Source organism: Plecotus auritus (genome assembly GCF_963455305.1).
Source record: "Plecotus auritus genome assembly, chromosome: 4".
In the NCBI taxonomy this organism is placed as follows: Eukaryota; Metazoa; Chordata; class Mammalia; order Chiroptera; family Vespertilionidae; genus Plecotus; species Plecotus auritus.
In genome coordinates, this window is record NC_137775.1 from 1281152 (window position 1) to 1291571 (window position 10420).

Sequence of the window (10420 nt, forward strand, 5' to 3'; positions counted from 1 at the left end):
CAGCCTTTTAAGCGGGCAGAGCCTTGATTCAGTTGAGTGAAACTCGGGGCTCCGTGCTAGTTCTCTGGAGACGTCTCCATCGAGTGCATTTATGCGTGTGTCCGCTGGGGGGGGGGGTCCCCTGAGCCCAGCAGGCAGGGGGTCCAGGAGGGGCCAGGTGTGAGGCGGGGAGAGTCCAGGCGGGGCAGGTGAGGGACCAGCCACCGGCACCCAGGAGCCTGCTGTGGGGAGGGGAGAGGAAGGGCCAGAGCCAGAGCCTTGGTGGGAAGCAGGTAGCGTCTTGGGATCATCACCAAAGGAGACCCTGGAGGGTCCCCCTCCCCGCCCCCGCAGGTCCGCACCAGGCCCAGAGAATGCACAGGGTGCCCGCCTGCTAGGAGCCGGGGACGCTGACCCGCACAGCCTTGACCTTGGGTCCATGCAAGCCTCGGGGCTGGGGTTCCCTCAGGCTGTGCCCACAGGCAATGGTGCTTGACCCCTTCCCGCCTCACCTCCAGGCCCCCACTCCTGACAAAGCCCCCCACTGCTTCCGCACCTGGCCCCGCCCCCACGCGGAAGTGGCAGCCCCCGGAGGCAAGGCAGCGCTTTCCAAGCCTGGAGGGGCCTCGGGCTGGGCTGCCCTCACTCCCCTGAGCAGCGGCTGGGCCTCCCGAGGCGCCCCCTCCCCCCCCCCCAACCCCACCCCATCCCGGGGGACAGGGAGAGGGGGGGACCGGGAGAATGTCTGAGTGACAGCTGGAGCCACGTCTTGAAGCTGCATTTGCAGTGGGAGAAGGTGTGTGGGATGGTTTGGGGGTGCTGGTGCAGATGGGGTGCAAACCTTCCTCTCTCCCAGCCCCTCCCGCTGAGGTGCCAGGCTCTTGCCAGTGCCCTGGCCCAGTAGCCACCTGGGCTGGAACACAGGGGAGTCGGGGTGCAGTGGGACGGCCAGGGGGCTGGCGGGGGGCGGGGGTGGGGCTGGGGGGGGGCGTGCCCTGCTGGCTCCGGCACATCTGAGGCCCCCACCTCTGAACGCTGTTGGCTCCCCTGGGCACAGCAGCGCTCCTGCTCCGTCAGGCCGGTGCTGGGAGATGTGACCACTGAGCGTGCTTAGTAAGCAGGGCTGCTTACCTGCGACTGACTTAAAATAGGTGTATTTTTACTGATTCCGGAGAGGAAGTGGGGGAGCGGGAGAAACACCAATGACGATGGTCCATCGCTGCCTCCGGAACACCCCCACTGGGAATCAACCACGACCTCTGACCCCGGGGGGGGGTTGGGGGCGGTGAAACGGACTGTCTGATGCTTCGCCTTGTCATTGCTCACTCAGCCAGCCTCTGAAGACTAGGGGTGCCCCCCACAACCAGGACCTAAGCTGGCGGGGGGCTGTTTTCATTGGAGCCACTGCTGTGGGTCACATGGCCTTCACAGGAACCGCTCGGGGAAAGAGCGGCCAGTCTCCTTAGTGCGCCCTGACCATCGTCAGCTAACAGCGACCACGGGGCCGACCCCGGGGAGCTGGGGTTCATTCCGAAATGACAGCGTCCAAAGCAAACGGAGCGATTCACACGGTGCCTGTTCGCCACTGGGGTCCCTGCGGCCCACCCTCCCCGGGGTCCCTGCGGCCCACCCTCCCCGGGGTCCCTGCGGCCCACCTTCCCCGGGGTCCCGGCGGCCGACCTTCCAGCGCGTTCGCGGCTGCAGGAGCTTGTGGAGATTCTCCCCGACGCGCAGGACCCGCCCAGGGCTGAGCACACGCCCCGTCCCGCCTGCGCCCGCCCCCTTCCCGGCGCGTCTCCCGGTCTCCTGGCTGCAGCCGCCGGTGGACACCCGCCGGGCGAGCGAGCGGCGTCCCGGCCGCGCTCCTCCTCGAGGGCGCCAGGCTCCGAGCGGGCGCGGGGGGCCGAGGAGCCCGGCCCAGACGGAGGGGAGGAAGGGGACTTGGCTTCCGGCCCCAGGTGAGTGCCCGGACCGGCGGGGTCAAACGCCGAGCCCCATGGAGGGGAGAAGGGAGGGGGAGGACGAGGGCGGCCCCGCCCACCGACGGGGAGGGCGCCCGGCTCGCGCCCGGGACTGAGGGCCGCCGTGTCCTCTCCGGGCGCTGATGCTCCGCAGGCTCGGGGGCTCCATGCCCTTCCCGCCGCCTCCCGCCCCGGCCCCGGGGGTCGCCGCCGCGCGCCCGCCGCCCCGCAGGCCCGGAGCCCTCCGGAAGGCAGCTGCGCCCGCCCGCGCCCCGCCCGCGCCCGCGCCGCCCGCCGCCGGGGAGAAGCAGCGGCCCCAGGCGCCGCCGTCCCGCTCCTGGCCCTCGGCCACGCTCAGGAGGCCCCCGGCCCGCCGCGCCCCGGGCCCGGCCCCTGCGCACGCTCCGGCCCCGGCTGGCCCCGGCCGCAGCCCCGTGCGGACCGCGGGGACCGTGGGACCCGCCGCCGCCGCCGCGCGCTTCTCCCTGCGCCTCACCCCCGAGGCCGCCCTGCTGGTCCAGAGGCGCCACCTGGAGCGGCAGCTGCTCCCGCGGCCCCGCAGGCCGCCCCTCTCGCCCTCGGCCGACGCCCGAGCCCAGGCCGCGGGTCCGCGCAGGGGAGGCGACCCCGGGGGCCTGGGCGCGCGCCGGCCTGCGGCCCCGCTGCTGCCCCGCGGCCCGCAGGCCCCCCACCCGCGGCCGGACCTGCGCCGCGTGCTCCAGGTGTCGCTGCTCAACGACCGGCACCGGTACGACGACGTGGAGTACGAGGAGGAGGAGGCCGGGGCCCCGGACGAGGGGCTGGTGCGCAGGTGCACCGAGTGGCTGAGGGGCGTGGAGTCGGCGGCGGCCGCGCGAGACCGCACGGGGCCCCTGGACGCGCTGCCGCACCTGAGCGCGCTGTGAGCTGCCGGACCCTCCCAACCCCCCCCCCCTGCTTCCCCGCACCCGTGCGCCAGGTGGGCCTCCCGGGACGCGCTGCCTGGGGCCCCCCGGGAGCAGGGCCTGGCGGTCACCCAGTGCCCACAGCCACACCTGTGCTTGCTGCTCCACCTGGGCGACCTCCTGGGACACACCACCTCTTCTGTGGTCCGCCACGCGGGTCCTGGGCTCCTGTGAGCCAGGTGGGCCCCCGTGGGACAGGACAGCCTCGCTGGACCCCCGGGCCCACCTCCTGCCCAGGCGGCCTCCACCCCCGGGCCAGGCAGCCCCCGGACCTTTCCTGGGCATCAGAGGAGGGGCGGGGGACAGGGAGGGTGACCCCCTGTTGTGGAACTGGACATGGGGTGCATGGACCAGTGCGTTTCTCCTAAATAGAAAACGCGTGGGGGTTGGGCAGCCTGGAGGTGCCAGGTAAGCCAAGTGTCCAATCCGGAGGGGCGGGCAGTGCAGGAACCGCACCTGGAGGGCGGGGCTGGCTGTTAAGAGAGCTGTGGGCACCGCTCAGCCCGGCTGGGTGCTCCGGGTGGCGCTCCACTGTGAGCCGTGCAAGCCCCCCCCAACACACACACACACACGCTCACATACGTGTTCTTCATACACATGCTCACACGCATGCTCACACGCATGCTCTCACACACATGCTCACACACGTGCTCTCACACACATGCTCACATACATGCTGTCACACACACGTGCTCTCACACACATGCTCTCTCACACACACACATCCTGGCACACGTCTCCCCTGGGGGACTGTTCTCAGCGGTTGGGGTGAGGTGTGGGGTGAGGTGTGGGCAGGAGCCAGGGGCAGCCTCGCTAACATGCTTGGTTTCACATGACGAGCTGTGCTGCTCACACAGTATCTTTTTTTTTAATTGTTTGAAGTATTACAAATAGTAGTACCTATGTCTCACACAGTATCTTTATGCCACAGAGAGGAAGTCACCAAACGGAGAGGGGAAACGGAGAAAGCTTAGCCGGACGCAGATGGGGCGAGGAGCAGCTGATGGATGGAGAAAGTGGGGGGTTGCGGGGTGGGGGTGGGGGGGCCGTGTGAAAGCCAGTGACAGGCCGCTTGTCTGGTTGCATATGGTGGTTTTTAGAAATATTCCATTTATTATTCGGGTAAAGGGTAAACTCCTCCGCCTCTTAGGGGCTCCGCCCTCCCTGCCAACTCTGGGCCGATTCCTGGGTGTTCTCTCCTTGCATCTGAGTATATTTAACCTGTTTAAGGTTGAGAAGGAAAAAATGGTTATAATCAGATCAGACCGGTCATGGGAAAATAACATTACCTCCGTTTTGGACTTACTTTGTAATGTTTACGAGTTTAATGTTTATGTTGTTAGACTTTAATATGTTAGTCATTTTTTAAAAATAGATTGTTTTTTAAGAAAATATGTTTTCAGAGGGAGGGAGAGAGGGAGAGAGAGATGGAAACATCAACGATGAGAAGCATTGATGGGCTGCCTCCTGCACGCCCCCTCCTGGGGATCGATGTGCCCTGATCGGGAATTGAACCCTGACCTCCTGGTTCCTGGGACGCCGGTGGGGCCCAAGTCTTCATTATATTTTACATTGCAGCCTTACATGTTTTAAAACCAATGTTGTATTTTTCACGCGGAGATCTTTGTGCTAATCCCTCTCCCCACCCCCCTCAGCACCAATCTACGTAGACACGGCGCGTTTCATTCAGTGGAGCTGGCTCGGCCCCCAGGTGAATAGCTGTCTTTTCTGACCCCTCTGAGTGCCGAGAGCCACACTGCTTCCAACTGAACTGGACACGTTAGCCCCGGAGGCAGAGTTCGCGGTCCTGTCCCGCAAGAGCTCTGCATCCGGGGGAGGGGCTGGCCCCTGCCGGTCGCTGGTCACCAGCAGGCGGGGAGAGAACTGAGCTCTCAGGACAGCGGCGTAACGTGGTCTCATGGGCATGTGGTGCAAGGACTGATGGCCCAGGGACCCAGGTGTGTGCCCGTCGTCACAGTAATCAGTTCAGGGACTTCCCTGAAGCCATGGCTATGGGAGGCCTCCCCGTCGTCCCTGCTTTGGTGCGTCTCCCGTCCTGTTGCTGTTTGGGCATGTGGGCCTCTCCGCCTGAGGCCTGTCTCTGGGTCCCTGTGTCTTCCTTTGTTTTCCTTCCCTCACCCCTCTCTCTCCCCGCCCCGCCCCGCCCTCGTGACCGGCCGCGGCCTGGCACTGATCGCTCTGTCCTCCCTGCATTGTGTGCCTCGTTCTCCACGTGAAGCGGGTCCGGGAGCCCCTGTCGCTCCGCGGGTGCCTGAGGCCTGTCCACGTTGCTGCTGCCGTCCCCAGGAGGCGCTCCAAGTGCCCGTGCGGCAGTTCTAGGGGTTGAAAGGAAAGACAAGTCCGTGCCCGCTTTTCTGTTTGAGGACGATGCTCAAGTCGGGCCGGGAAGAGCGAGGTCCCGAGGCCTGTAGAATTCGTCCCGGGTGGGTCTCCGTGGTGCGCCCACCCCAGTGTCTAGGATTGCAGTTACCGGGGTGCCAACAGTCAACGATGACCAGATACGATGACGATGAGGCTCTGGGGTCCCAAAGCCCCACGAGAGCTGTTTCCACACACACTCGCAAAAACGGGTGCCGCCCGCCCAGCCACGGTGCCGGCTGCTGTTCAGGAGGCTCGCCGACCCCAGGCAAGGACTTCTGTCCTCTCGCTAGAACATCCTTCTTTCGCCAAAAGCAGTTTCCAAGGGGCAGGCCCAGGCATCGGAAGCTGAAGGTCAATGTGAATAACGGGTGGGGCGGGGCGGGGCCTGGCACGTGGCCGTGGTGCTGGCTGGGACAGTCCTCACTGCGCCGGCCCGGGAGCTGCAGTGGGCGCTGACTGGCAGAGCCAGGCGCCCGAGCCCTGGAACGGTGCCCGCTCTGCACAGACAGGGCCTCAGACAAAGGCCCCTTCATGACTCAAGCACAGAGAGTCCCCCTTCTGAATCCTCAGCGGGTCTGCGGAGAAACACCCCGGGGTGACGGCGGGCAAACCCCAAATCTCAGGGTAGATCACCGCCAACAGTTGCCTGTCTGTCCTAAAGCACAGCTGTCCCAGCTCCGGCAGCTGCGGCGCCCATGGCCCCCCGTGGCCTCATCGAGGGGAGGGTGTCGTCTGAACGATGAGCATCACGGGACCTGTGGACACAGACAGTGGGTGGTGAGGGCCAGAGGCTGGAAGAGGTCAGTGGGGGAAAGGAGGACCTCTGTAATATTTCCAACAATAAAGATAGTTTTTAATTAAACAAGAAAGTCACGGGCACTTTTCCTAAGGATGCCTGTCTGTGCTGAGAGGGCAAACTACGGCCCGCGGGCCGGATCCGGCTGTTCTATCAGTTCTCTTGCTCTCCCCTCCGCTCCTTTACTTTGAATTTATATTAGTTCACACAAACACTCCATCCATGCTTTTGTTCCGGCCCTCCGGTCCAGTTTAAGAACCCATGGTGGCCCTCGAGTCAAAAAGTTTGCCCACCCCTGGCCTAGCAGCTCCTAGAAATCATGCCCACCCCACAGACAACGGGCTACTCGCCTGGATGGAGAAAAACGCGCTCACACGTTGTAAGTGCAGCACAAAAGTGAACGGCCGACGCACGTGCAGAGGAGAAGGGGGTGCAAAGGACACCCAGAACCAAAGTTCTGCCCCCACGGAACCCAAGGACCGGGACCTGACCGGAAGCGAACGCAGGCCCCCGAGGGCCGGACCGGAAGGTCTGCGCGGTAACCCACAGCCTTTGCAGACCCAGGAGCGCTGTCCAGGAGGCTGTGGTGCTGAAACACTGAGGTCTCGGGGGGACAGGTGAGCCCCCCTTCTGGCCACGGGCTTCTGTGTGTTCGAGACGTCAGTGACCGTTCCCCCTTAATTAAGATCTAGCCTGGCCCCGGTGGCTCAGTGGTTGAGCACCGACCTGTGAACCAGGAGGTCAGGGCACATGCCGGGGTTGTGTGCTGCTGCATCACCAGTAGGGGGCGTGCAGGAGGCAGCAGATCCATGATTCTATCTCATCGTTGATGTTTCCCTCACCCTCTCTGAAATCAATAAGAACATACCATATATATATATATATATATATATATATATATATATATATATATATATATATATATATGATTTGAAGCTCATTCGGCCCTTATTGCTCCCATAAACTCACTCACTCACACTTTATATTTGACGCAGACTTGGGGGACTTAAGGAAGGGTGGGCCTTGCCTCTGATGGGGTAACTGCTGACTTTCCGGGTGGAGTAAACAGATTCCGTGTAAAAGGGGACCCGGGCGCCCCTACAGGGACCGGGACTCAGTTTCCCCTCATTCCAAGTCTCACTTCTCGCCCTGGTGCCAGGACTCTGGCCCTGAAGCACCGAACAGGGCGGGAGGTGCGACGGGGTGAACAATACACAGGAAATGACTTCGGCGTCCACAGTTACTGGCCGCGGAGCTGTTCTCGGGCTGAAAGCATGAGTCTTGAGCGTCGCACGCGGAGCACGAGGCTTCTGGGTGCGAACTCCGGGAGCCCCGGTGCCGGCGGATTGCCAGTCCAGCTCCCGCAGCCAGACCCGGGGGCTTCTGGGAGGCGGGATCTGAAAGAGCCAGGCCACTGGCAGTAAGTCCAGCGGGCAGCGGCCGGCGGGATGGGAGGTGAGGAAGATGGGGATGCGGGCCACGGACACAGCGTCGGTCACCGGGATGTCAGGCTCACCTGACCACCGGCCGGAGACGCGCAGTGAGGCTGGGTGGCGTGGGAGAGTCACGGCCGGGCTGGGGGTGAGGAGGGTGAAACAGAGGCGGCAGAGGGACAGGAGGGGACCCGCACGACAAGCGGGTGGGCGCCCAGATGCTCCAGAGTCACGGGCACTTTTCCATTCGGCCGTCGGCCCCTGCATGGCCCAGGAAGGACCCAGCCTGTGGCGCAGGCCTGTCCGTCCCTGAATTGAAGACCCTGCGGAAGACAAGCAGTGCGTGGCTTGGTGTCGTTTGGAGGAGAATCTGGCAGCAGAGAGCAGATGGTTACGCCCTCGACTTTCACGTAAAGAGCCCAGAAGAGAGCATGCGCCGCACCTTTTGGGGTGACGAGCACGGTCTGAAGGTGGTGGTGGTGGCGGCTGCTCGGCCTGCGGGTATACTCGATACAGGGCCCTGAGGTCAAACAGCACCCCGGGGCATGTGAGTCATCTCAGGTGAAAGGCAGAGGGCTCCCCCCCCCCCCCCAGGTGTCTCAGGGCCACGGGGGAGACAGCAGAAGCAGGGACAGAATCGCGAGGAAGTAGCGCCCCGCTCTCTGGCCAGCTGGTTTCCCCCTGGCTGGGGCTGGGGCTGGGGCTGGGGCTGGGGCTGGGGCTGGGGCGGCAGGAGGTGGCGCTGGCTGGGAGGCAGTTCCCGCTCATCCCATTGACACTCTGCTCCTCCCCCTACTCCCCCTCACCTCCCTATGAGCCCCTCATCCGCTCCTGGCCAGTCCTGGGCCATGAGCCTGGGAGAGAGGGCCCCTTAGGTGCTGGCAGGGGGTGTGGGTGAGGGGCCTGGGAGAGAGGGCCCCTTGGCTGCTGGCAGGGGGTGTGGGTGAGGGGCCTGGGAGAGAGGGCCCCTTAGCTGCTGGCAGGGGGTGTGGGTGAGGGGGCCTGGGAGAGAGGGCCCCTTAGGTGCTGGCAGGGGGTGTGGGTGAGGGGGCCTGGGAGAGAGGGCCCCTTAGCTGCTGGCAGGGGGTGTGGGTGAGGGGGCCTGGGAGAGAGGGCCCCTTAGCTGCTGGCAGGGGGTGTGGGTGAGGGGGCCTGGGAGAGAGGGCCCCTTAGCTGCTGGCAGGGGGTGTGGGTGAGGGGGCCTGGGAGAGAGGGCCCCTTAGCTGCTGGCAGGGGGTGTGGGTGAGGGGGCCTGGGAGAGAGGGCCCCTTGGCTGCTGGCAGGGGGTGTGGGTGAGGGGGCCTGGGAGAGAGGGCCCCTTAGCTGCTGGCAGGGGGTGTGGGTGAGGGGGCCTGGGAGAGAGGGCCCCTTAGCTGCTGGCAGGGGGTGTGGGTGAGGGGGCCTGGGAGAGAGGGCCCCTTAGCTGCTGGCAGGGGGTGTGGGGAAGGAGTGGCCACGGGCTCAGAGACACACCCCTCCCCATCTGCTGCCCCTCCTCCTCGGAGGTGAGTTTGCAGAGCCAGCTGCACCCCACAAGCTGCACCTCACGGCCTGGCTCCCAGCTGGTCGCAGGGACCACGTTCTGTTCAATGTCAAACACGCCTTCCGGGGAAACCATCCTGACCCTGAACCTGATGTGCTCAGGAAGAGACCTGTGATGCCCTAACCGGTTTGGCTCAGTGGATAGAGCGTCGGCCTGCGGACTCAAAGGTCCCGGGTTCGATTCCGGTCAAGGGCATGTACCTTGGTTGCAGGCACATCCCCAGTAGGAGGTGTGCAGGAGGCAGCTGATGGATGTTTCTCTCTCATCAATGTTTCTAACTTTCTCTCCCTATCCCTTCCTCTCTGTAAAAAATCAATAAAATATATATTTAAAAAAAAAAAAAAGGAAGAGACCCGCGGCTCAGGAGGTCACGAGTCTTGGAAGGTCACCGGAGAAGGTCCCAGGAAGCCGCACGCAACGCGTTTTTGTGGTCTGAGGCCAGGACTTGGGGAGCAGGCGCGGGAGCGGCCTGAGTGCACGTCACACGGAACGCGTGGTCTTTAACGCCCTCTGTCCGGTGTCCTCGGCTCCTCCCCGACCACGGTCCACGGTCGGGCAGCAGCCAGCCCCGTGCCTTTGCGGGCACCTGCCGTCTGGCTGGCTCGGGCCGAGGCCTGAGCTGCACGTTCGGACACAGCTCTGAGCCGAAGCCACTTTCACGTGCGTGCGTGTGAGCCCTTCACGCAGCCTGTCAGCCACGGCCCCAAGCAGCACGTGACGGCTGGAAACCCGCCCGGGACACGGAAACCCGTGCTGTCCCGGGTCTCACACTCCTTCTCGGCCCAGGAGCCAGGTCCACACCCCGCTGCTCAGCTGCGCGGCTCCCGGTTCTAGGGCGCCCTCTGGGGGCGGGAGGGGGAGCGGGCGAGGCCGCGGGCGCCCTGGAGACCTCAGCCTCCCCTCGCCGCCGCCACGGCCACGCGAGCTCGCGGGACAGCCGGCGTGCAGGCAGGTCCCCGGATGCGGCGGCGTGGATTTGCGGTGACTCCGGGCTTCCTGTGTTCACCGAGAACAGTGAGTGCACCTGCAGCTGCCGGCAGGAAGCAAACAGCCCGCCTGGCCGCCGGCCCGTTGGAGCTCGGGCGCTGAGGGAGGCGGGTCGGTGGTCATGGGCGGCAGCGACGGCATCGCGTCTTTACTATTCCTCAGTCCACGCTCTGCGCCCCGCTGAGCCGCCTGCTCAGCCCTGTGCGAAGGGTCAGGGTCTGTAAGAGGCGGACACCACACGGGCCTGGGGTGCCAGGCGGCCAGGGAGTTAATTGGTGTAACCCTTGGAGCTGCCGGCCGGGCACCGCGGAGAAGGGCGAGGCGGTGAGGGGCGAGGGAGCCGAGCTGGGGACCGGGGACCGGCGAGCAGACCACACAGGGATTCAGGACCGGCC

General features: G+C 64.8%; 1 protein-coding gene across 2 annotated transcripts; it reads left to right on the forward strand.

Annotated features, from left to right (window-relative positions):
• The first annotated feature begins 1665 nt into the window (after positions 1-1665).
• On the forward strand, positions 1666-4467 carry PRR18 (proline rich 18). 2 transcript variants are annotated; one of them, XM_080663991.1, is made up of 2 exons: positions 1666-1937; positions 2095-4467. In XM_080663991.1, the coding sequence occupies exon 2, from the start codon at positions 2108-2110 to the stop codon at positions 2843-2845; it is 738 nt and encodes a 245-aa protein (XP_080520117.1). In that variant the 5' UTR covers positions 1666-1937; positions 2095-2107; the 3' UTR covers positions 2846-4467. The 2 variants fall into 2 exon arrangements, 1 of the variants encoding a protein (XP_080520117.1); XR_013960366.1 differs by lacking the exon at positions 1666-1937 and having other exon boundaries at positions 1952-3292; positions 3816-3830.
• The last annotated feature ends 5953 nt before the right edge of the window (positions 4468-10420 follow it).